The 26,544-nt window shown below is 41.7% G+C and overlaps 1 protein-coding gene across 2 annotated transcripts in view; it reads right to left on the reverse strand.

Moving 5' to 3' along the window:
• Positions 1-267: 267 nt before the first annotated feature.
• Positions 268-26,544, reverse strand: part of tsc22d2 (TSC22 domain family 2) — a 34,801-nt gene continuing 8,524 nt past the window's right edge. The window contains exons 2-4 of one of the 2 annotated variants that reach the window (XM_029500388.1): positions 14,870-14,941; positions 3,260-3,311; positions 268-2,614 (exon numbers count right to left, since the gene is read on the reverse strand). In XM_029500388.1, coding sequence (XP_029356248.1) covers positions 2,330-2,614; positions 3,260-3,311; positions 14,870-14,941 — 409 coding nt within the window. In that variant the 3' untranslated portion in view covers positions 268-2,329. The remainder of the gene's footprint in view (positions 2,615-3,259; positions 3,312-14,869; positions 14,942-26,544) is intronic. The other variant, XM_029500389.1, reaches the window with a different exon arrangement.

Genomic DNA, 26,544 nt, shown 5'->3' on the forward strand with positions numbered 1-26,544 from the left:
CTGTTTGAGTTGGCTGGACGGAGATGATAGTGAAGCCATTAATTGTTGTTGGTGTTTTCTTCAATTTGTTGTCTGACTGAACTAAATAAATTACTTGAAAGATCAAAGATAGTATAATTTAATAATATATGATAATAAAAGCAGGCACTATACAGGATTTTACATTATCACGATGAACTAAAGCAAGAAATGTATATTTTTTGGGTTGCTCATAAGAAAGTTGGATCTTCTCAGATAGAATGAGGAAACAAAAACAGACAAAATCGGTCTCTTAATAAAACAGTAATTTATTTCTGACTGAAAACTAAAATTGTCTGAACAGCACATTACAAGGGCATCGTTAAGATATTTCCTCCAAGGCTCAGTGATCACTTTCATACAGTACACTTGGCATGTACACGGCATCTCCTTCAAAACAGCAAAAAAAAAAAAAAAAAATCAGGAAGAAAAACGACAACAGAAGAAGAAATTAGCCCGTTTTGCAAACAGAAAGAAGAAGAAGAAGAAAAAGAGAGTCCATCCTGTAAAAGATGACTGATTGTACAGTTACCAAGCGTTTTGGTTTGGTTCTAAGCCACAGATAAAGAAACCGGATCACCTGACCACAGCAGGCGACGGCACAGGAGGCACAAAGACATGACACAGACAGGACATCCCATAATATGCTCATACACAATCCACTGGGTTCCATCTTCAAAGTGTGAAACATTTAATATTATCCATTGTTTTGTTTTGATATTGTTTAGTTGTTTGTTGATTTTTTTTTATATATACTTCTAAATGCAGCTTTCATTAAATATGTTAAAGCTGCAATGTAACAAAAACCTTTTTTTCTCTGCTCATGAAATTTATCACATGAAAACAAAAGATGGCTCGTTTTCTGGCTAACGTTTTGTACGAGGCCCTTTTCCCCTCCAGCTCTTCGTGTGTGTGTGTGTATATATATATTTAATTCATGATTTTTTCCTTTTACCTTTTTCCTCTCCTTTCACAATCATTCACAGACTCGACAGAAAAATAAGAGTGCTGGATAAAAACATGAGGTAAGAAAGTGGTTTGATTATAGATCATGCAGAACATGCAAAACAGCAACAAAATATGGGGATGGAGAGAGTAGAAAAAAATTTGTGCATTTTTTTTTAATGGGGGGGGCAGGAGGAAAAAACAAAACACAAACAAACAAAAACAAACTTACACAGCTTTGCATCTTTGGTTATAAAGTAGGTTGAACAATTTTCACAGCTTTTCATCCCAGCAACCAAATCCCCCCCCTCCCCCCCACGGAAAAAAAAATTATTTTCAATATTTTTGTTTTGACAAAGAAAGTCTAGAAAAAGTCATTCAATCATTTTCTTTATCGAAACATCCCGTCACATATTTCATATCTGAACAACAGGCGTTCTGTAAAAACCCTCCTCGCTCTTTAATACTTTACACTTTACAAAATATACATTCAACCTGGATGTCACCTAATGCAAGCTCAGCTTTAGTGTTAGCACTATTTCATGAGAGGAAAAATGATCTATCACGGAACTTATTGCCTACTTATCGAGATCTACATTTGTTGTGTCAGACTGCCAAATTTTATACCTGACAGATTCTAAAATACCAAAAGACCAAAGAGAAAGGTTTCTTTTTGTTTTTAATAAGTATCTCCATGGCATTGTTCATTTACATTATGAAAATAGCAGCCCTGAAATAAATAAACGCAAGTACTAAAACTGAACTAATGAAAAAAAAAAAAGAAAAAAAAAAAAGTATGATGATTCATGTCAAAGTACGGTGGCTGTCGAAGAAACAACACAAGCTTTTGTTGCAGCATATAACAAGGCCGGGGTGCTCGCCGTCTTCCAGCCCTGGAGTGCTGTGGACGCCCCCCCGCTGGATGTTTTTACAGGACCCTTGTCGCCACACTGGCCCCCCCTCTTCCGCCGCTTGTTGCCACAATGTGTTGAGCTCTCTGTGCACCTTTGACACCCCCCCTCCTCCTCTCCTGCACAAGAACAGCGTGCAGTTTGGTGATGCAGCCAATCGCAGGGCCAGAATAAGATGTCTGGAGGCGTGGTCAGTGTCTATATAATGCGAAGGCCCGGCGGCGGCGGCGGCGGCGGCGGCGTGCACACACTGAAGCATGGCTCTTGTGGTAAACAAAGATGTCGCCGTTGATTGATTTTTTTTTCTTTTTTCCCTAAAATGGAACAGACTGGACGCGGCGCCGAGCCGTTTGCTTTATGGAGCTAAGGGGACGGTTGTAGTTGTTGTCTTTCTCTGACAGGACCTCCCACTCCCATCCCTGGAAGGTGTGTGTTTGGGCGTGTGGACTGGGGGATCACGCCGAGGTGATGTTGGGCTGATGGGAGACGCTCTGACCCCCCTCGTGGTGAGGTAAGGAGGTGGTGTTGTTGTTTGTGACGAGCGGGTGTTGGAGCGTGCTGCTTCCGCCCTGGCTGAGCTGACTGGACAACTGGTTGAGCTGCTCCGAGTTGGCGAGGGACTTGAGCACGGCGTTCTCGCGCTCCAGCACAGAGTTCCTCTCGTACAGCTCCTTGATCTGCTCCTTCAACACCTCCACCTCCTCACGGACGGCATACATCAGATGGCTCTTCACCAAGTCCTGAGATAACACAGGAAAAAGGAAACCTCAGTCTCACATCAACTTCAGCAGCAAACTTCCAGTTTGTTGAGTTTATTGTGTTGACAGAAAAAAAAAAAAGCGGATTTTTCATCATTAATGAGCAGAACTCCTGATCAGATAAAGACAGAAACAACCCAAACACATGAGAGGAACTTTCTGTGTTCAACTTCTCTTATTTATTATTATTTTTAATTTTTAATCAGTTTAACTCTGAGCAGATCCTTCCTTTTTCAGTGAACAGAGTCTTCATTGAATCACGTCTATAATGAGCTGATTTAGAAAATGGCCACATTTTGTTTTGAATAGGATTTTTTTTTATTTATTTTTCTGTTGCATTGAGGTATCCTGACTTTGGGGATTTTACAGCTTCATTTTCAAAAGAATCAAAGTGTGGGTACTTTTCTGGTCAGACTTAATGTCGTCTTATTCAAACCAGGAAATGCTGTAGCATTCAACAGAACTGAATGTAGGGGAATCTCTCACATATTATTACATGAAATGTTCATCCAAGTGGGTTTTTAGTATCATCATCCTCTGTGAGAAAGTTACCAGAGATTAGCTGCAGGAAATCTCATTCTGAATGTGTGTCACATGACCACATTTCAGAGTTGTGGTGGTACTCACCATTGCCTGCTCAATCTTGTTGTCGATGGCGACGACGCTGGCTCCGGATGCACTGTGGAGAGAAAACAGCTTAAGTTACCACCAAGATAGCGATCTGTCATCTGCGGAGTGTTTTTGATTGATGTCAGCTCCACTAACTGCTGCAGTTAGGGAGAAAACTTGACCTCAGACTGTTCGCTGTAGGTGTGAAAGGAAAAAAAATAAAAGTCTGACAGTTTCTCGAGAATGAGATTAACAGGCACCTTCTTTCCCAAAAACAGACAGACGTTTTCAAGAGGAAACGTCACAGATGGGCCAACGCTTCAGCTTATTGAAGGAAAAAGTGTGACGTCACACTCAAAATGAAGACAAAAACATGAAGGTGAAGAAATAAGATTACACACAAGTATACAACAACTCGCCATCTCCAGATGCCCGAGAAAGTCCACCGCCATTGGAGACCCCTCCCATCCAGCGCATCACCTGTTTGACCTGTTGCCGTCTGGCAAGCGCTGCAGGTCGATGAAAGCCGCACATCCGGCCTAACAAACAGTTTCCGCCCCTCGGGCCGTCAGGGCACTACACAATCATCGACCTGAACACTTCTGTTAACGTCTCAACATGTGCACTATTGGACAACACATCCTGCTACTGTGCTATTTGATATTTTCTTTGTTGTCTTTTGTTTCTGATGCCATTGTGTGAGTATAATTTAGAAAGATGTAGACAATTTTGTTCTTATTTCCTCAGATTTTCACTGAGCACAACGTATAATGACAATACAGATATTCTCTTCCGTTTGAAAACGAGAGCTCAAACTGGGAGGTGCCGGACTGTGATTAGGAAGGAAAACAGGCAACCTCACAGGAAAAAAGGATTCTCAGATTGGAATAACATTGATGTGGAGCTGATCTCCAAGTTAAAGGTTCTTTGGGGAGAATCAGTCTGATCATAAAAGAAAATGATCCCCCACCACAAAAAAAAAATAAATAAATAAATAAATAAATAAATACATACATACATACATACAATAATAAAATAATAATAATTAGCAAAGCTCCGGAGGAAGATTTCACCATATCAGCTGGGGCTGGGATCGGTTCACAGGCTCAGATAAACCAGACTTTATCCAAAACGAGCAGGTTTGTAAACACATGAAGCCTCTTTGTTTAAACTGCCACCAAAACCACTTCCGGGCAGCTCCAGCACCTTCATCCTCCTCCTCCTCCTCCCCCCACCGACAGAAACACACAACGGCCCCCTTTATCAACAACACGCCGTCAGACTCACTCAACCTCAGAAGAACCCGGTAAAGTCCCGGACTCTGCAGGTCTTCACATCCACCCGGATCTTCCTCCGACGGGGGAAATAAAGGAGGGCGGGTCGAGGCGCTGCGGAGCCGCTAGACGGAGCTGTGGCACGATCCGACACCGGGGAGGGAACACGGTGTGCAGAGAGACCCAGAAAGGTTTGACATTTAAACCGTACACAGCAAAACAATCTTTTGGAGGAAATAAAGCGACGCCAAGGACGGAAAAACAGAAAAACACCCGCATGGTGTGAAAGGTGGGAGGGATGGATGATGATATAAAAAGGATGAAGCAAAAGTAAATAAGAAAAAATCAGCTTTCCATTAAATACAGTGAGGATTTCGAAAGGTTCCTAATTTGGGAAATTCTAATTTCTGCGTGCGTAACGGAACTTGCGCAACTTGGAAAAGTTAAAAAAAAAATTTCTTGTAGATTGATTTTAAATACCAAACAGAAACAAAGGACATACAGTTTAATGAAGCAGCAGCTTCATCTGGAGGCTACACAGCGTTTATTCACAGACACACATCCATGCGTGCCGGAGCACACGTACTGCGCGCTGTGGAGGGTGGAGGGAGGGTGAAGGGGGGGGTCTCACACTACAAACAAACACCAGACAGATGCCCCCCTTGTGGGGGAACATTGCTGGTGTGTTACATCCAGTCAGAGAAAGAGAGAGAGAGAGATAGAGAGAGGACCAACAGGACGGAACAGCTGATGCGCAAAACACCAAAAGCCTGGTGGTGCTAGGGGGGGCAGATTGGCTGACAACTGCCCCCACGGTGGCATCCAACGGAGACCAGGGTGAAGAAACACACCAATAGGTTTTCATTTAGGACAAGTAAGACACAAAAAAAAAAAAAAAAAAAAAGAGCGCTCGGAGGATGCAGAGGTTGACCGTACCTGACACATCTGGACCGGTAGGACAGCAGCCGGCCCGAGTATGTGGGTGAAGTCCCCGGAGAGCAGGGCAGGCTGTAGCTCATCCTGCAGCGCATCGTGGCTCTTCTGTGTCAAACACACGGATGTGTGTTTGACTGAGAGCAGACCGAGTCTTTACACAGAGCTCGGTCACATGGGGAGGAAAAACAGGGAGGGCGGAGCCAGCCTCTGCCCCCGCCCCTCTCTGAGCCCCAGGACCAATTACTCCAACATTAAGCCTTAATGAGGAGGCAGCCAGTGTGCCCTGGTCTCTTTTCTCCTGAGTTTATCATCATTATTATTAAAAACACAGGGCATACAAATAATAATCAAAAACAAAAAGGGGTCTGTTGGGTCTCCAAAGAGTGACGACAGCAGCTGTTGTGTAAGATCTGTTTCGGATATTTAATTGTGTCATCTCCTCAACGGTTTACAGCCATGTTAACTATTCTGGGTCATTTTAATGTCATTATTAACACAATTACAGGCAGCTGACCTGTCAAAAAGAAAAGTGAGGCGGCAGCGTCCTTCTTTGTTAACTGAATAATACTGACAGAAACTCAGAGGGGAAGTGAGGACGGTGGCTGATCTTAACGTCCACGGTGAAACACACTGAATCTACAGAGTGTGCTTCCCAAGTGTTGAGGGAAATTCAGCGTTCTACGTTACTTCATACTTCCTGTTCTCTCCCATTCCTACTAATACCGTTTCTACCCTGTCATCGAAATTATTGAGAAAGCTGAACATGTGTCAACTGCAGTCCACAGACGACGTTCAGGTCGGCACGGACGGAGCAAGCAAGTTTACATTCCACAATGAGCTCAGGCTTGTGATGTGAGGGCTGATAAACAACGTGAGGAGGAGACATTCCTCCCTTTGAACTGAGCTGTTAACACATCTGGGACAAAGAGGGAGGCGTGTGTCCTCGAGATGAGGCTGGACTTTGTTTTCAGCAATAAGACAGGCAGGTTGGACACAAACAAGATGGAGATCTGTCAGGGAGACAGAAATTTAATTTGTTGCTACTCTGAGTCCAAGTAAAACAAAGCAGGCTGTACATTTTATCTGAGGACGACATGTGGCGGTTTACATAAGGACCGCTGGCTGCGTTAACCTCAACACAGGCCTTCCCCGCAGACTGTAGCACTTCTCGTCCACCACCTCGACTTCCCTCCCCTCAACAAAGTCTGCAGGACCACATGGCAGCACATTCCAGCTCTGGACACCTCCGGCCCCCGAGGGCGAGCAGCTCCAGCCCCAGACATCTGTGACAGGGCCGCCATCGTGCTTGGACAGCACACGGCCCGCCTCTTTGGCGAGGTGCTCAGTCCGGTCCACAGGCACAGCTCCGTTTCCTGTTCTGACCGGTGAACCTGGCTTAAAAGTGCAGCTCCGTATGTGATGAGACACGTGCGGCAGCAAAAGCGAGGTCCCCTTCCAGCTCTCAGAGTTTGTCACATGATGTTTCGTGGACGTCCGAAAACCACCGGGGTTCTCCAACGGGGCACAGATGCACCGGCACACGTCCCCGGCCCAAAGCAAACAAACACTCACGGCGGGGGAAGGCAGCTGAATAAATTAGACCTCAGTGATAACCCCCCTCCCTCTGTGAGCGTATTTCAAAACAATAGCTGGAGGGCGGTTGGCGGTGGGCGGGGGAGGCTGGAACAACAGAGGAGCGCGCTCACCGGCGACTCACCGTTGAGCCGTGCAGCTCTGGAGCTCGGCGGCTCGTCTTTCAAGGTGCAGTTCAGCGGCTGCAGCAGACGAGGTCAGCAGAGCCTCCGAGCGGTTGGAGAGCAGCAGCTCCAGCCTGTCGGTCTTTTCCCCGTCTGTCACAATGAGCTCATTGTTGTGGCCCCAAATAAGCAAGAAAGAAGCCTCCGTCCATTTTGAGGCAGAAACCACCCACAAGTTTCACTCACAGTTTGGAGTTTTTAGTTGACGTCTAAAAAGGTGAAACTCCCTCAAACATACAGAGAAGTGAGAGCAGTTTTTCCATTTAAACGACCGAAAACATAAAACAACAACTGCCTGAACCTGCAAGCAAGCAAGCCAACACTAACATCCCCCTCCGAAAACAAAGAGACTAGTATTTTTACAAGGGAGCTTTTAAAACAGGCGATCTGTGAGCTCCTCATGTTTACCTGTCAGATAAATGAGACAGAGTCCTGCTGGGGAAACTTTTTCTCATTAATTCTTTCTTTATTCTTCATTTATTTATTTATTCCTACAGCTATTTAAATTCACCGGGCTGCAAATAATGACTGTTTTCACCATTGGTTCATCTTTTATTAATTCACCAGATTAAAAGTCATTTATATATTCCTTGCAGGGGGTAAAAAGGCTCCGACCAAAAGGTGGATGGCGCCTGTTGGACCGGCCGTAAAAAAACTGGACAGATGTAACGATGGAGTTTTATGGGATGGGAGAGGTTTCAATCTATTTAAATCTAAAGCTGGACATTTTTGTACAGTATTGGGGGGAAAAAATGGCTCATGTGAAAGCGCTGAGAGCTAATTTTTTTTAAATGAATGTGTGACTATATGTCCTAACATGAAAACAATGGTACGGCTTCTTCTTTCTGGATCTACAGAGTTACATAATGCTTTAATTAATAAGAAAAGCAGGAAATTTACTGTTAGATCAGATCAGGCATTAAATCTTCACATAGGAGACATTTTAGCTGTAAAATTGCAGATTGAAAATTAGATAAGAATAAGGATCTGTAAATTACCCAATCATTTCCTAAAGCCCGTCTCAGCTTATTTATTTTTCACTTCTTCAGGTATTTGCGCTGAAGACAACACTTTCAGCAGTTATCAAATCATCTTTGAATAATTCAAAAGAAGGAAATCTTTTTATGTTTTATTATCATATATGACCAAGAATAGCATTCAACCTTCTCATGGGAGTAATTTTTACTTTAAATTACTGATTGAAATCATCATCTGTCAACTACCTCGCCCATTAGCTAACCAAACATACAACCTAACAACTTAAAATGACAGTTTTTGACTCTAAATCCACCCACTAATAGCAGATTTGAACACCTACAAGACTCAAGATGAACCTCCATAGGACTTTCCTTACTATCTGGACATTTCTGCTGAAGCCTGGGTAAAATGATGAATTCGGAATGCTATCAAAACACTTTTCATGATCCAAACCCACAACATGAGTATTGTGAGAAACATGATTTGAAAGGAACACTTGACACTCCCCAAAGACGGGATCAGATCTGAAAAGGGAAGAATCTCAACTAACTGCCTCCGTACCTTACTGTGCCAAAAAGGTACAAACAATAACGACAACTGCAGGACGCACAACGCATGTGATGGATACTCCACGTATGGTGGATTATTGGGATGCTGTATTGTCGAGACCACAGTGACAAAACAACAGAAGGCAGACTTTAGGGAGCCCTCCTCTGGGGATGGAAGTTTTATTCACCCACAACTAAATCAGAATCATGAGTAGGAATGTCTGCTGCCACCAAGCTTAACAGTAAACAGCTCAGAGGAACTGTCCCACTCACACCCCAGCCTCTTACGTAACCCCTGGACTTGTGCACACACGTCACCTTGTTTTGCATACATCCCTTCGTGAGGTGTCGAAAGACTGCCAGTCCCGTCCTCCGCCGAGACACTGACACCTCTGGGTGGATGACGGACAATGGATGAGCTTTCGCCATCAGTCTGAATTTAAACGGCTTTGGGGTGGGGGGGTGGGGTCTTGTTTTAGCCTGTCTAGAGGCTAAAATAACTGCCAGCAGGGATGTTTGTTCATGGATGTGGAGCCATCTCTGCTCTTAAAGAAGTGATGAAGACCTGCAGCGTAATGTGACCATCAAACTCCATGTGCAAACACGGGAGGGGGACCCCGGGCAGGGGGGCCTGAAGCCTTAAATAATCACAGTCAAAATGGTGCTCAACAAAAACCAGATCCTGAGCCCGGAGATCACATTTCACTACTTTTTCCTTCGCCTCCCTGAGCGGTTTGAGTCTGCGCCACTTCATTTGGCTCAATGTGGATCCAGACCCCCACTGGAATGTGTTAAAAGTAATAGTCCCGGGGCTTTAATGGGAAAATCCTGGCACCTCTCTGTTAATGAGCCTCTCTATTCAGGAGCATTTATCAGAGGATCAAGGGGTTAGGCCGCATTCAGACCCCAGCATTAACATGCAGCTCGTGGACAACTCAGTTCACACCTGGAGTCAGGACACGTCCCCCCCATACACATCTGGAGTGACCACTTAGGTCTGCGGTCCATACGCAAATAAGCAGGAACATCATTACTGTTGGCACAGATCAAATGAGTTGCTTCTGTTTTTAGCCAGAAGACAAACAGGTCTGTTGTGTTTGTTCAAAGGAATGAATGAACGCACTGAGACTGAGTTTATCCATTTTAAATAATGGAAAGGCAGGAAAGGAAAAAAATAAAATAAATAAATCATAAAATAAAGGAAAAATCAATGGAGTCAATGCTGTTAATGTGGTGGGTCGCCAAAGATTAATCAATCAGGGGAAACACAGAGGAGTAGAAGAAAAAACATGACATCAGAGGAGGCGGTCCTTCGGAGTGACACTGAATGTGACCCTGAAAGTGGTCTCAAAGGATCAGATCTCAGATGTGCCCTTTGCTCTGCGTCCACCCATGAGGCTGGTTAACGTCTCCAGCCTCATCTGGACGTCCTCTCTGAACAACAGGGTCTGGGTCGGACCAGTGTCAGGCGCTGATACAGATTTCTTTAAAAAACAAAAAAACAAAAACAACTTTATCAGGAAAATCAGAAAATTCTTAATGTGGCTCTAAAAGGGTTTAAAAAAAATGTAATTAATGGTTTGCTCAAATGCTTTATGGACATTTTTAGTACTTGACAGAGAGATTTATCATCTGATCATTCAACAGTAAGAATAAGCAGAGAGCCAAATGAACTTAAAAGAAAAATGTGAAATTCAAAGTTGTCATGGTCGGTCATGTTTGTGCCATTTGACCCTCTGCGAGTCCAGTATGGCTGTTTAATGGCTAACATACCCCACATAACCGTGGGCTAATATAGCCTGTGGTAATATCAGGTATCTCCCAGGTGTCCATGCCTATAACCGTGTGTGAAGCAACACTATGCTGAAAAGGCCGAATGTGTGCTAAGCAAACTTTTTTTATAGATAAACAAAAAGGTCGAGTGTCAGCGAAGTTTCCAAAGATAAATTTGACAGGATGAAAACGCTGCCACCACACAGCGCCACCTTTCAGCCACAAGTTCTGTGACGCAGGCGGGTTAAAAGGCTTTTTTGATGATGGTGATCTCGGGTTTAAGAGGTGTTTGTTAAATCTGGGAACATAATGTCAGGGCACGTCTATCAAGGATTTGCAGTTATCCATTTGGCTGCAGGGAGGTTCCTCCTGTACAACCGCTGAGTTCACTGAGGATATGCCTCACAGCCTGTTGGCAATTGCATGTGTTTTTGTTGTTGTTGATGTTTTTTGTATGCATGTTTTGCTTATGTAAATAGGCAGGTCAAAAAGTATTTGTTCAATGGTAGAAGATACAGCATGGAGGCAAAAAATAAGCCGATTGGGGAGCTCACTGGAGCAGCTTGTCGGGATGTCAAGAGTTAAATTGCAGTTTTCGCACATTCAACTCTCCCCATAATGAAATGCTTGTTACTATGTCATAAACACTGGCTGCATACCCGGTCTGGAGGCAAATAACCCTCGGTGGCTAAGCGTGGGGTCGCTGATCTGGTGCCCCCCATCCAAATATAAATCTGTCTTTTCTTTATTGTCTGTAATCATAAAGTTGGTGGGCAATAAACGGACCGCTGCTGCTGGGGACAGATCACGGCCACACAATGAGCCCGTTCAGCAGATTAACAGATTGCTTTCCCGAGGTGTTTAAACTTTTAATTTAGTTAGTCCAAACTAGATTAATGAGATGTATGGGATCGAATCAGGGTCACGATTTACAGCTTCAGATGTTTTTGTTTTTTTTGTTTTTTTTAATTACTGTTGTTGTACAGGTGGTTGTTCATCTGCTTGGTAAACGTGTGGGAAATATCAGATTGTGAAGGTGAAGAGTTGCAGGAGAAGAGAATTCAAACACAAGTTACTGACACTGAATGAATGACAGTAATTAAAGAAACACTTTTGTGAGTGCAAATACAAAAACAAACAAGTGGGAAAGGTTCCCATAACGTGTGACACATTAGCGTAACACACCCGTAACACCGTAACACGCGCTTGCTTTAATATCTGGGCCAAAAGTTCAGCCCGTTGAGAGCCACATCGAGGCCTTTTCTTTTAAATGAGAATAACCAAAGAAAAGTTCCTCTCATGTTTTTGGATTGTTCTAGAGCTGATCTGAAGTAATGATGAAAAATCAGCTCCAAATATCTGATTGCTTTTATTCTGTCAACACAATTAATTCTGAAACGGGCAGGACTGATCCAGAGACTCTCCGATTGGCTGTGACATCACCCACCAGAGCCAATAGGAGCGTCTGATGTAGAGATGTGAGTCTAAACGTCACTATCAAAGATGGAGGATGAGAATGGAGGGATAGAGACACAGAAGCAAAGCAGCAAGAGCTCCAATCAGTCAGACTGATCCAGATCTGAACTACCTTCAGTCATTATCTAAAGTAAGTAAGGAGAAAAACCTCTGCGGAGCTTTAACCACGACATATTTGGAGGAACGTTTGCTTCCATGAGCTGAACGGAGAGTTAAAAATGTATGTTTCTCTGTTTAAAATCTGTACTCACATGTTCATGAAAGATCATTTTTGCACAAATTTTACTGTAATTATTTACAGTGACAAATAAAAAAAAAAATTGTAGGAGATCAGGTTTAAAATGTATACTTTATTCCTGACTTCATCACATTATGACTTATTTGAGCCCTATATAGCTCCGGCAGACAGGTAGGTGTTTTGATGCTAACAACAAAGAAGAAACTGGTCAAAAAAATCTCTTGGATGTTTGTGCCAAAGAGATGTGGAGCTGAAGTTTTACATTTTTTCCACAAAGCAATCACTTTTAGGAATGCTTCTTTAAGCCCTCAAACTGTTTGCAATCATGTGTCCTTCACAACCAACAAGCCCAACCTTGCCGGAGAGTTGGCGCAGGTCAAAAGGAGTTGGAATGAGGCGGCTCCCTCAGGTTCACCTGCGGTGAGATTGAGAATCTTTTCTTGAATAAAACTTCACCATGAGTTACGGAGCCCGGAGGCAAACATGAGCTGGACGGAGAACAAAAAGGAGGGCTGGATGTTTCGCCAGCAGCAACTACACACTTGCACAACTGCTACTATTTCACATAAACATCCATCTCATCTGGACCAGCTTTGTGTTTTTGGATCAAGGTCTGTGATGCATTTCAGCACGCTGCACCACGTTCACACACTTCGACTCGTGACAGTTACAGTACATTTCCATGTCACATATGTTTTTATTAGTCACATAAATCAAACACTGAAAAAGATTAACACTTTTGTTTGCAGCAATGAAAACAATAATTGGAAAAAAAGGTGCGGGTTACATGACATCCCTCAATAGAAACCACAATAAAAATGTAATAAAATTCTAAATAGATTATCGTAATTTTCCTTGGTGCAGCACTGTTGGTCATTTTTAATCAAAGGGCAAATCTAAGATGTAGTAATCATTTGGATCGGAGCAGCTGAGTCAGGACTCTCACTACTAACTGTCCTGTTGTGCTGAAAATCTGGCAGATTACACAGAAGTGATGCCCTGCGGCTCTCAACAGGATCCCAGAGTCTTTGGACCCAAACTAAGAATTGCTGGCTCAGACGGCATTGCAACGTTTTAAACGCTGATTCAACTTTAAAAGACTCAAATGTGGCATGTGTGTGACATCCATGGCAAAGAATCAAGACCTCAAACAGCCTCCACAACAACCCACATGGGAACAGAAAGTTGTTGTGACGAATATGAATATTACATAATTGGCAGTCAAAAAAAACAAACAATCCAATCCAAACAATGGCCATTCATCTTCTGACAATCATGATGCTTCTCAGCAGGTGCTCAGATGCTTTATCACAATATCTACTGTGACAAACACTTAAGTGGAAATGACTCAGTTAAACCCTCCAGGGTTCCAGCCAACAACTATTTTCACAATAGATGATTCAGTTTTTAAAGCAAAATGTAAAATTTAAATCATGAAATGTTCATCACAAATAGATCTCTTGATCACTTCAAGCCCAACACATGTAGATGTGCAAAATCTCCCCATCACAGGGTTTCCAGATTCCCCCGACAGTGCAAACACATGCACATTATGTTAATTAGTTGACTCTTAATTGCCCATGAGGATAAAAAAAAAAGCACTCCACTGCCTTTATCGATCAGTTTAATAATAGGGTTGTTTGGTTTTTTGGCTCACTTTTCACTTCTATTTTTGTGCCTCTTATATGCCAGACCAAATTCTTTTGCCTAATTATTTACAGGTTAATTTTGAACTACATTAATTAACTAACAGCCCTACAGTGACAAAGATGATGGATGAAGGGATATGCATCAGCATGTCAAGATTATTTGAGTGATAGCATTTTACACAAAAAGTCCCAACAACCAAGATGAGTGTTGTCACCGTCCAACTTTTGCTGATTCAGAACTTTGACGTTTAAAGCAAGAATTCCTTTTAAAATAAATATTTCAGAGAATGTTACATCATTTAACACAACCTCTGTCATGTTATCTCAGTGTGATCTACTATTTGCAGTGCTAAAAGCCCCTGGCACTGTGCTGCAAGCATGCCGGGTGAGAGAAACCCGAGCAGAGTTTCCTTGTGACCAGCAGAACGGATATACTCCAAGGTATCACAGAGCCCTGAAACTGGGCCAGATCAGAGCTTTATGGGCACTTCCTGCAGTGCCATGCGCTCTTCATGCATTACACACTTTCAGTCGCAAGAACACCCAGCCCCAAAGTCTCTCATTTTCTTTTAAATTTGCTGAGGAAGTGAAATAAAGATTAATTCATGCCAGTTTGTGAATGCAACAGTATAATTCTTGATTGCATAAATTTATACCAGTAAAACCACCACGTCATAATTTTACAGCACATTCAGTTCCCTCTTCTGCCGCCTTCGCCTGGCATTTTATGTGAACAAAAGAGTTTTTAAAAGAATAATGAGACCTTTGGTCAATCTGAGAAAGAGCTACTGATCAAAGTAAAACTGAATTTGAATGCAAGTGTTCTGTTGCTAGTAAAGTCATGATGGCGTCATACTGTTTGTTCAAAGAGCAAAATAACAAGTTAATTTTCTTGTAAGGTGCGATGAGGGTGCAGGGTCTAGGTTAGCCAGCCAGTCCAGTCCAGACCAAACCAGACCACAGACACACACTCACATGTGAACACACCCAAGCTCATACCTATCGTTGAGTGGCTTCGACCCTCGTATTCTGCTAGGCCGGAAAGCCTGGTAGAAAGCTGTGGACGGGTTCCTGCATTTTAAAGGGCGAGGAAACAGAGACAGAAGAAACATGAGAAAAGGAAGAGAAACGTGTACACTGACAGAGACATGCTGAAAGAGAGAGAGAGAATGTGAATGAAAGGGGAGAGGAAGTTCCTGAATCACACTGAAAGACCAGAGGAAATGATGATACAATCCAGATCGCCTTGTACTATTCAGAACTGACATGATGTGGTAAAACCAAGATGTCACAGGGGCAATTTTCCAAGTCATAAGCAACTGTGTGAAAAGTTCAGTTCAATTGTAATTTTAAACGACAGCCGCCACCTAAACATTTCAGTGCTAATGCATCAGTTTTGAAGGAGGGACAAACTGAACGCTTAACAAAATCAGTGTTTACCTAAAAAGCCTGGATGTTATTCACAGAAAACTGAATTCGCTTGTGAGCATTTTCTTACTAAACCCAAAACAGCATTTATAATAGAAGGCAACACGCTCATGTAACTGGTAATAACCTAAAGAAACAATGCAGAACAAGGCAAGGTTGCTGTTTCCCCCACCCAGATAAACCCGCTAATAAATATAGATTGATTGTTCAAAAGACGCAGAACTGCCAGAAGTGATGCCAACACAAGTACAGTGGCATCACAGCACGTCAACAGGCATCCTAGCTGGTTCATCCAGATTTTGTCTTTACGTCAATGTTGAAAAGAGGAGCTGATAAATGTCTATTTGACCACTAATGCGGATTTCTCTGTTATCTGTTCATTGCAGACAAAAGCCTGATGTTAGTGAGTCTTAGTGGGATTTTTTTTGACCCGTAGAAAACGAGCTTCACCCCCCAGTTGACCCGGACCAACTGGTTTAGAGAGTAGAAAGCAAACTTCAAAACAGCAGCTGAGGCTGGGTAACATTTTGAGCCACATCAAATATTTATCAGCTTTTGGGTATTTTCTAACACATGACGTTAATAATATACCCATTCATAATTTGACCTGACTCCAAATCTCAGTCTCAGATATCTGAGTCTACACAGACTACTTTCAATTAACTTCTGACAGTTTAACCAGAATATCTTTACACATCAGAAAAGCATTTGTTTTAATACCTGCTTTAGTTCTTATGAAACTTTAAATGGTTTTGTACACAAGCTAAATTCTACTAAAATCTTTTTATTTGCCTAAAATGAAGGTCTTAGATTAGATTAATATAAAAATGTTTTAAAAACCCATAAAAGCAAGAAACATGATATTAAAAATGGCAAAGGAAGCCCATTAACACGTGCAAGAGATAAGGAGCAAATTAACAGTCAGACAATTACACGGTCCTGCTGGGTTCAAGTTCATGTCAGTCAGCCCGCCTGTCAGCACAATAACTGTAAAACCTTCATTCTAACAATAAGAGCAAGGGGTGGTCGGCAAATACCATAAAGTGGGACAGTTTTTTGCTGGTGGACTGGAAAAGAAAAAACAAAGGAGGTGAAAGGAATTAATTTATGAAACCAGAAGAGCAGGGATAATACTACGATACAGGTTGACTGTCACATAGTGATTTACGGCTGATTTGCCTTATCTGAGCCCGTGACAGATTTACCACTACCACACCCCACAAACAGCAGCAGCGCAACACTTTGAGTTTGCTCATAGACTATTCAGATGGTGTAAGTTTAAAGGCCTCACAAACGACCAATCAACACGGCAGGTGTGTCACCGGGCCAAAATACAGATGGCAGATAGATTAAAGGAAAAGAAACCAAAAGGCGGTGGAGGTGTGATGTTCCAACATGTGTCTCCAAACTGCTTTAGTGCTCCATGTCATAAATTCTCCAAGCGACCTTAACTCTGCTGAAGGGATGAATCACATTCGTCCAACAGGACGCGTCCAAATTTGGTCTTTTGCTGAAGGGGGGTAAAGAGAGCAACAAAAAATAATCAGTCACCTCGAAGACCATTAAAACCATCTAAAGACCATGTAGACGCCTCTAGAGGAAACTGTAAGACCTCCAAGGACCGTGCAAAGACCACTAGAACCTTTTTAATGACTCGATACCTCATAAAACCATCTATGGAACATCATTTATGACCATGTAAACCTTTTGTAAAACCACCTGGACGAGCCGAAGGACCCCAAGAACTGCAAGATCCTCATAAAGGATCTGTAAATAAAATATTGAGTGAAAGGCTGTTATTTAAAAACCTGGGAGTAGAGCTGGGAAAAAAAAAAAACAAAGTAGGCATGGGGTAGTTCCTTAGCTGGACCCCCTTCAGGCAGCATCATTTATATTTACTACTGCAGGTTAAACTCTACACAGCTGAACAGCACCGTTTGTGGTTGATTGGCTTCAAACACTATTTATTTATTTTTACTGTTGGTACTTCTTTTCTCGACATGATTAGAAATTATCTTCAACAGCATGAAGTGAGGAAAAAAACGACCCTTCCATTTGATTGCATATGGAGCATGTGAGGAAGTCATGGATGGCTATCACTCTGTCTCAATGGATTGCAACCAGTTCTGCATTTTCACACCTCACACTCAAACGTTCTTTTGTCCCATGATAATGAAAAGGAACTAAGGAGTCACTGCAGGACATCCAGGGACAGAAAAAAACAACTGAGGATGAGAGAAAGTTCTCTGAAATCCATTTCAATAGAGCGGAACAGAGGACGTTTAAAGTTTAAATGTTTGTTCTAACTGCTAATGTTAGCTGTGTAGAAAAGTCATGCTGAACATCAGATTAGCTCCAGCTGAGCGGTCCACAACATCAGCAGTGGTCACAGCGCTGTTCAACACTCAGATTAACTCGGCAAATGCTTGTGCTCAAAAGTCGACATGAAAAACATAGTTCATTAAAGTTCATTAATCACATGGATGACTGAAGACCGCCGCTTGTTCTGACTCAATAAATAAACACATTAACACTTTAATTGTCCCCAAAACTGTCATGCTCTGTAGATCTAATGAACAACAAACACATTTAGTCTGATCTAATTTTCCATGATTAGTATTTGATGTCGTCTTTGTCCCAAATGATCGGGGACTGATTAAAAACATCTGGGGAGATCACATTCTTTTAATGCCATTTTCTGACGTGTTATTCTAACAACATCGAATATAAAACAAGACCTCGACTTTGCTAAGCACATTTTAAATCCTGACACGTTTCACCCTCGACTGAATGTTGCTGGGTGAGTCTTCAAGTTCAATAACTAAGTGTCTTATCTGATTGACCTACAGCCTTGAGTAAAATGTAGAATAAAACGTGACTGGTGCTCTCCTGCAACCCTTAGGTAATAATTTAAAAGGTAGTTATCTCACACGCTGACTGATGTGCACATCTACACTTGATGTAAAGGTGAGTTTTTGTCACTCAGAGTTCGAAGTGACTGGTTTTTCTTGCCCTCGCTGTTGAGAGAATACCTGCAGCGCCTTCAGCTCAGGCCACTGCTTGTTTGCACGACTCCTGAAACAGCATCAAAATCAAAATGTGATGTTTGGTGAGTATTACAGGGCATGTACAATAGGTCCTCTGTGTCTATATGCCTGACTGAATGTGCAGAATCCACTATCTTTTAAAACTGCTTTAGAGCTAAAAGCTGAAATTGTGTGTGGTTTCTTCATGGAGTTTTCACAGTAATTACAGGCAGAGCTAAGAAACACAATGATACTTCTCTGTTGCAGCTTGTTTACAGAACTAGTCTATCATTTTACACAAACACAGCCCAGCCGATTGGATTTAAGATCCCCCATTCAGGCTGGATATTCTCCCTGCCCTGATCCATACAATTATAACTTATTATTCAGAAACCGAGTATTTACATTATTCGTTCAGGATAGAGCTAAACTTTCTGTACAGATATATTTGTGGTTGAAGACATTATGAGCTCCATTAAAAAAAAATAATAAAAAAAAAGTAATAGATTGAACAAGATTACTGAGAAAAAGTCAGAATACCACCAAATGAGAGACTGTTCTCTGGTCTCGTGATTTGTTTTTAAGGATTTTGGCTGCAGGCACTGCTGTCAATAAAGCAGCTAAATTCATGTCTCAGAGTTTTACCTCACCTGTCAACTACAACATGCAAAACCACAGATTAGGGGGGTTGGGGATTGTTAAAGGTAACGTTTGCTCTAATGAAAATAGAAACCTAATAAATACTGATCTTCGACAGAACATGCGTGTTGACAAATAATTTGCATATGACCAGGCACTGAATTATATAGACTTTGCTGTAACTAGGTCTCAGCTCAGATTAATTCCTATGGGAGATTTTGGACCAGCATGCGTCAGTAAACACCAAATGAAGGAGCGTCTTTTAGAGGGATTGTGTTTGATGCTCCAGTCGAGTCTAATACCCCTTCTTACAGCAAAATTAGCAAGTATAAGCAGGTTTTTTTTTAACGCAACTGAAAGTGACAGATTGACCCCATTTTCACTGAATTTGCCTTTCTACTGAAAAAAAAAAAAACCTGGAGTTTCTGTGATACGCTTTGATCAGAGATCGTGTGCGGAGAAGGAGCGAAAATTTCCACTGATGCTGATCTGACCTGGACCCAATAAATACCTGGTGATTCAATCATTTGATCTGGATCAGACAAAAATCCAAAGTTAGCAGTATAAACAGGAGACACTTGTAGTGTCCCGTTTCATTGAAGCTGTCCCGGAGGACTGTGTCATCTACAACAGAAGGTCCTTCAATTTTTCACTCATTTGCATTTGAAAGTTTTCTATTGTTGCACAACTTGATAAGCAATGGAGTCTAATTCTGTACATTGCATGTGATCAAGCTACAATGACAAGACAGCTTAAGAATGTGCCAACTCCCCACAGGGGCTCAGGAGCTTATAAAAGCAAGTATGCCCATTAAAATTCCTGCACTATGACAGATTAATAACATGAAGGATGGAGGCTCAAGCGTGACTTTGTCTGTGGAGGCCTGTTCAGTCCTTAAGATGTCTCAGAAGAAGCTGCAGTATGGACCTAAATGAGTCCACACTCCCTAAGGTCACTTGAGGAAAACTCCTGCTTTCAATAGAAAAGCACAAAAATCACATTCCCTTCCTTGAAAATAAAATACAAGATGTCTTTGGTCCATATAGTCAAGCATACAGTCAGTCTGTACGGCAGCCTAAAACGAGACTGGGTGCAAAGACCGGGGATCTGAAGTTGCAGGTTGTTTTCCTTTTGATGTTGATGCTTGGACATAGAACTGAGCAGACTTTATCCAAGCTTGGAACGCCATGTTATACGTAAAAAGAAAACAAAACAAAACCTCTCCCTGTTCATATAGCACAAGGCTGTGAGACGAGGCAGAGGGAGGCTGAATAAACTGGATGGTGGGATGTGCTGTGACCCGGCAGTTAGAGGAGGTTCTTCTCATAATGCAGTGATTAGGAGACGCCGTGGGAGAGAGCGAGAAGGAAAGGCTCCTTGGCAAACAGGGATGTGACCCTCTGCATGGGGCCAAGCCTGCAGCCATACTAGGGTCAGCCCACTTCCAGCTGTGCAGCTCACCACCACTGACAACACTCCTCCTATGGGAGCCTAAAGCACAAAGAGGGGAGTCTCATTTGTGACTCAACTCAATTGACTCGAAACATCAACGACATTAAACGCAGCAGGAAAAAAAAAAACAAAAAAACTAAAACTGGCAAATATGTAAAGTCCATGAAAGATGAGTGAAAATATGTCACACTGGTGCGAGCAATTCTGGTGCGCGGAAGGTGCTAATTTCTGCTCAGCTTACACATAATTGTTACCATGAGCGCAGATGAGTCAGTATAATTCAGGATCTGGGGAGGCTCATTCAGCCAGAAGGAAGTCGATAGCGCCGGCCCGGAGCTGCGACGCCACCCAACCTGCTCAGTTTCACGCAGCACAACTGGAGTTCATTGACTCGTTCGGTTAAATAAAGTGTAGAATTGGCTCCTGAAGCGTGACGCCGGCCCAGTGAGCGCGGCCTTATTGGTCTTCAGGTCTGTTTCTGTCTAAGCTTGTTGGCTGCTCTTGAAACTGGCCCGTCACTCTCCATTGATTCTGCTGGGGGGGCGAGCAGCAGAGCCAGGAAACTTTGGTGCAGCTCAAAGGATGTATACACAAAATAAAAATGTAAAAAATGATGAATACCCTAATGATTTAAATTTGCATAAAAAAATAAATAAAAAAAATCACATCGTATTTAGAGCGTTATTGCTCAAGATTGGTTTGAGCTACACGTGGGGTTTTTATTCCTTAGAAAATCAGCTCTCTCTAACATTTGATTTGTTATTGTATGAAACTGACTTTAGTGGATAAACTCACGAATGAAGTCAGATAAGGTTTGTATCAGTCTGACCCTTTGCTTTAACTTTATCTTCTCAGCCTCCATCTCTGTCATGTCTCCACATTGGACACTCCTATATTACGTTATATATCCTGTATTTTTCCGATCTCAGTAAGGAGAAGTTGGTCTGAGTTTATTGTGTTGACAGAATAAAGACAATCAGATATTTAGAGCTGATTTTTCATCATTACTGCTCCAAAGAATGAGCAGAACTCCTGCTCAGATGAAGATAGAAACTTCAGATCAGCTCTATAACGACCCAAAGACATGACAGGAACTTTTTTTTGGTTTTTCTGTTTCACACAGTTTTTATCTCAAAAATAAGGAAAGCTTCATTGTTCTTTGCACTACTATCCCCTGTTACAGTGAACAGACTCTTCATTGAGTCACATATATAATTAGCTGAGGTTGAGCTGATTTTGAATATGTGGAGACTTGGAGACATTTTTAAAAAGATTAAACAAAGGCATGATAAAAATGGAAAAGCCTTAATGTGAGTTTAAGCTTCAGTAGTTTGTTGACTCATGGGCACAAACCCAATAAACTGGTTGAATATTATTGAGTTTGTTCAAGTTGAACTGGAACTGTAATATACACCAGACTCTATCACATAACTTCATTTTTTTATAGTTGGGTCTGAGATGGAAATTGGGCAGAGCAGCTTGTCTCTTCTTATAATTTTTATGCTAACATGACCACATTATCATGCAAGATCCCATAAGGAGCCTTCTCGTCTGGATATTCAACTGTTATTACAGCTGTTCATTTTAAATCAAAGTCCCCCCAGCAGCTGTACAGCTGGTTGCCTGGGCATTCATAAGAAACACTAGCAGATTCCTGTGACAAATCACAACCAGCTCCTTTTACATACCGTACAGTGGGTGTGTCCTACAGTAAATCTTTCTCAATCTAAAGGTTCCTCTGCTACAGAAAGTACATTTAGTGCCATTATCTTTGTATAGCAAAAGAGGAATCACATGAAAAGATAAGGCTGCTGAATTTGGCAAAAAAAAATGTATTGGACTGTTGGTTACGTTACACCTTATTAGATCTGATTTTGACCATATGTGTTGAATTACATCACTGATTCGGGCCTGAGAATATCGAGAACATCTTGAAAAGGGGGAGAAAAAAAACCCTGCCTATAATAAACTGCATGTCATAATATTTTAGAGACACTGGCTGTCAATAAAACCAAGAAATTAATGTAAAACAAAGTGAAATTCAGCATTCAGGTATCTCTACGTAGAGAGAGAGAGCAGCAGCAACACAGCAGGCGTGAACACAAACTGCAACATGTATGTGTGTGCAGATCACCGCTGGTAAAACAGGTAACAACAAAAAACAAGGTAGTGCTGTTATAGCTCTGTTCAACAGCAGAAGTTTAACTCAAGCAAACTGAACTCCAGTTGTCCTGTGGAGACTCCCACAGTCCCCAGTACTGGTTATGTGTGGCAGTGTGCCAGTGAATATCAGTGTTTTAGTTCTCTGGTGGCCTTTCAAAGAAACTTTCCAGGGATTGTCACACTATCCAATACGTTTGTTGCAGTCCTGATAAAATGCCAATGCGCTGCCCTTCCCAGTCTCAGCTGCCGCCCGTCAGCTGAGGTTAACTCAGTGACAGCACAGGAAGCGACAGCAGAATATTTTCCGTTGTTTGGTATGAAGCTTTTTTGGCTGACCTCTTTCTGGTGGTGGCAAACGGACAGAAAGGCAGAGCACTGCACACAGGGAGGGGAGCCGGGCGGTGGGGGGTGGGAGTAAAAGTAAAAACCAAAAAACAGCAGATCCATGTGTAAAAATCAAGTAATGACTGATAGGACATTGAAAAGTGGCCCCTCAGTTGACACGCGTTACTTTGAACCCACGTTTCCCAGATCTGTGTGGGATGAGAAGGAAGGTGAAATGTTGTAACATGTTAAACTTAGAGCTGACTCAGACGAAGAAAACAGACATGACGGTGTGAAAGTTCAGCCTGAACCAGTTATCACATCTCACCGTGCTGCTGACCGGGAGGTTTAACAGGACTCAGGCTGGTTCAACATCTCTTCAACGCAAACAGACTCAACACACAAAAATCAATTAAAGAGGCCTCTGATACGTTATGATTATTATTATGACATCTATTGTGAGGACATCTTGGGCTTTTAGACCTCTCAGCATTTTTTACAGATGTAGTCAAAGAGGAAAGAGTCTGATTCACAACCATGATTCAATAAGATCAACCAAGAGTGGGGAAAATAATTATTTCATAAGGGGCAAAAGTCTGTCTCTCTCACGCTCACACGCTCACTCACACACACACACAATCACAGGATGCTGTGCATTGGAAGTGAGGAGATACATTTTATGATCTGGTTGATCTCAGTGATTTAAAAAAAAAGAAAAAAAAAGAAACGCTTGAGCACTTCTGACAAATCCATTCTGATTCAGCAACAAAACCAAACTGCCATCTGTTTAACGCCACCACCTCAAATGAGCAAATTAACTGTTATCAGTCTGCACCGCCATGATGACTCACGTCCGCTTCCTTGCAGAAGTCAGTTCATTTTGAGACACTGGGGGAGGTTTGTGAGGGGGTTTAGAAAGTGGTTTAATGCCTGCGAGAGGAGAGACACTCGAGACTTGAGAAAGAGAAGAGGAAGACAGACAACGGAGGAAGCATTAGACAGAATACGAAAGCGGACATCAAAAAGCAAAGCAGGAAGTTGAGGTTCTTACAAACCTGCACCTTTCTCTGCTCAAGATGGGGGGAACAAAGCGCCAAAGAGTTTGCATCGTCTGTGTGGATGTTGTTGCACCTCCGTTGGTCTCATGTTCACATAGAACTGAAACTGATTCATTTAATCAGGATTTAACTGTAAGAACAAATATCTATACTAAACTAAATCATCCGTCATTGAATCATCCTGTAGTTATCTGAAGATGCCCGGCCTTTAGGAGGCGTATTGCTAGGATATTTTATCCAAATGCCTGGGTCTACGGCTTAAATTCATTCTGACAAATTAATTTTCAACCGCAAAATGTCTCACGAGGCAAATAAATTTGTCATTCTATACTCGCCGGATTTAAAAGGACGATTGTGGGTCATTGATAGACTGACAAAATCACAAATCCATGTGGATTAAGGAAGAGTCAAGGTTTCTCGTAATTAGCTACCATCTCAAACTACAGTGAACAGAAGTCTTCATTGAATGACATATATAATTAGCTGAAGGTGTGACAGTGGAAAAGCCTTAATGTGTCTAAAAGGCTTAATAAACCCAACTTAAATCAACAACATATCAACGTCAGCTGTCATCAATTTTAATTACTATTGGCATGAGACTTTCATATTTCAACCTTCATATTCTCCAAACCAGCCTTGGATTTGTCCCGGCAGGGATTTAGACTTCTGCACACACAAACACTTTCACCCCTTTAAGAAAGAGACCAGTAGGATTTGGAAGAAAATAACAGGTTATGTTTGCTTATTTTAAAAAAATAAAGATGCAGAAGCAAGCAAAACCTAAGAACCCTCTAAAAATCTCAATTTCACTGTTTCAACACACACTTTCAGGACTGCACAAGAGATGAACAGTCATCACCCCCAGTGAGCCAAATCAGTCGGCGACACCCCACTGAAAGCAGGCGAGCGGACACAGAGGACGGATGACTCAAATGCAGTTGCCTGCCATGTTTTTCACACATCCTCATTACTCACTATTCAGACATCTTGGGCTCCAGGAGGCCCTCAGTACTGAAACCTCGTTGTTCAGCTTCTCACTTCCCACTCTGGGACACTGAATGAGTCCAATACATCGCTTCACAATTTGGTTGGCTTTTTTAGAGCCCGGGACATTTATATCCCGCAGACTCCATGCCCAAAGACGATCTGTGGTCAGCTTTAAAAGCCCCTCCAAGCTCAACAGAAAGCCATTGTCCCAGAACTGCTGAATCACCAAACCACTGCATTAAACCCAAGTGATTCGCATTTCCTTTCAACTTACTCCTGTTTTTCTTACTTGCCTTGAAATAACTTTTTTACCTGCATATTTTAAAATTAATTAATGCTTCAGATTAAAAAAAAAAAAATCAGCAGAGGCAACAGGAACAAACACAGGTTGCCCAGAAAACATACGCTCTGTCAAGGAAGCTGTCCCATTAATAGACTTTGGACTTTTCACTTTTTCACTTCCCAATTAAGTTTCAGTTAATGTCTTCACTGTGAAGTCGCTGGGTGAAACACAACAAAATCAGAAGCATCTGAGATGATCCAACAATAGTAAAAAAAAAAAAAAAAAAAAGTTCAAACTGATTTTATACAAACTAGCAGGTGAGCGGGTTTTCACTTCCAATGTTGAAATAAATGCAAAATATAACTGTGTGCACAATTTTCTGCAGGCTTTCACTCAGCAGTACTCAAATGTCAAGTTAGAAGCTAGTGGAAAACTTTTCTGTGTGTTTCACTTTTGGGTAAATTCATTTAATAATTTCAATTAATCTATAATATATTCAATTAAAAATAATTTAGTTAATTTGTATAATTTACTGTCACAGGCAATGGAAATTACGTGATTTCTGCCAGGTCTTTTATCAAAATAAACAGACAGGCTGCCAATCATATTCCCAAGATAACATAAATTGATAAAATATGACCACATATATATCTATATATAGATATGGCCTCATCATATCGACACTTGAAGTAATAAGTTAAATATCTGCTCACTGTTCTCAGCTTCTGATCAAACTATTTGACAACCATTCATTAAACAAAAGCAAAATAAAGATGTAACAGGATGAGATGTGGCAAGTCTCTTATCAGGACAATTCCTGTCAGTGGAAAAAAACAGGAAGTATAACGTGAGCGAAAACTGACTCACAGGTCTGTTATTTGTATTTATCTTTACTCCTTCACAGGGGCCTTGCGGTTTAAAACAACTTTATCTAAATGTATAAGATTGTTTTTCAGTAAAAACTGATTTGGCCTGTCAGTGAAAAATTTCTTTTTCGTTTTTTGCCAAAATGCAAGTTTTTTAAAGGATATTCTAACAAAAATAACATAAATCACATCAATTATTTTCTCATCTCATGCCTTAATTTCACAGTAAATTTAACGCTACAGACCTTTCAAAAATGTCTTGATGAATCTGGTCCTAAAGTGATTTTGCTTTAAATGTTCTTAACAGTGGTTGAAAAACTGATTAGTGATAAATTATCCACTGCCAAAGTTACGACACATAAGCTGAAATATTACACAACCCCTCGGCTGAGTATGGCCCCATATGGAGCGGTAACAAGGACCTGTCAGCAGGGTTTTTTTTCTTGGT

This window comes from Echeneis naucrates, chromosome 4, assembly GCF_900963305.1.
Source record: "Echeneis naucrates chromosome 4, fEcheNa1.1, whole genome shotgun sequence".
Lineage (NCBI taxonomy): Eukaryota > Metazoa > Chordata > Actinopteri > Carangiformes > Echeneidae > Echeneis > Echeneis naucrates.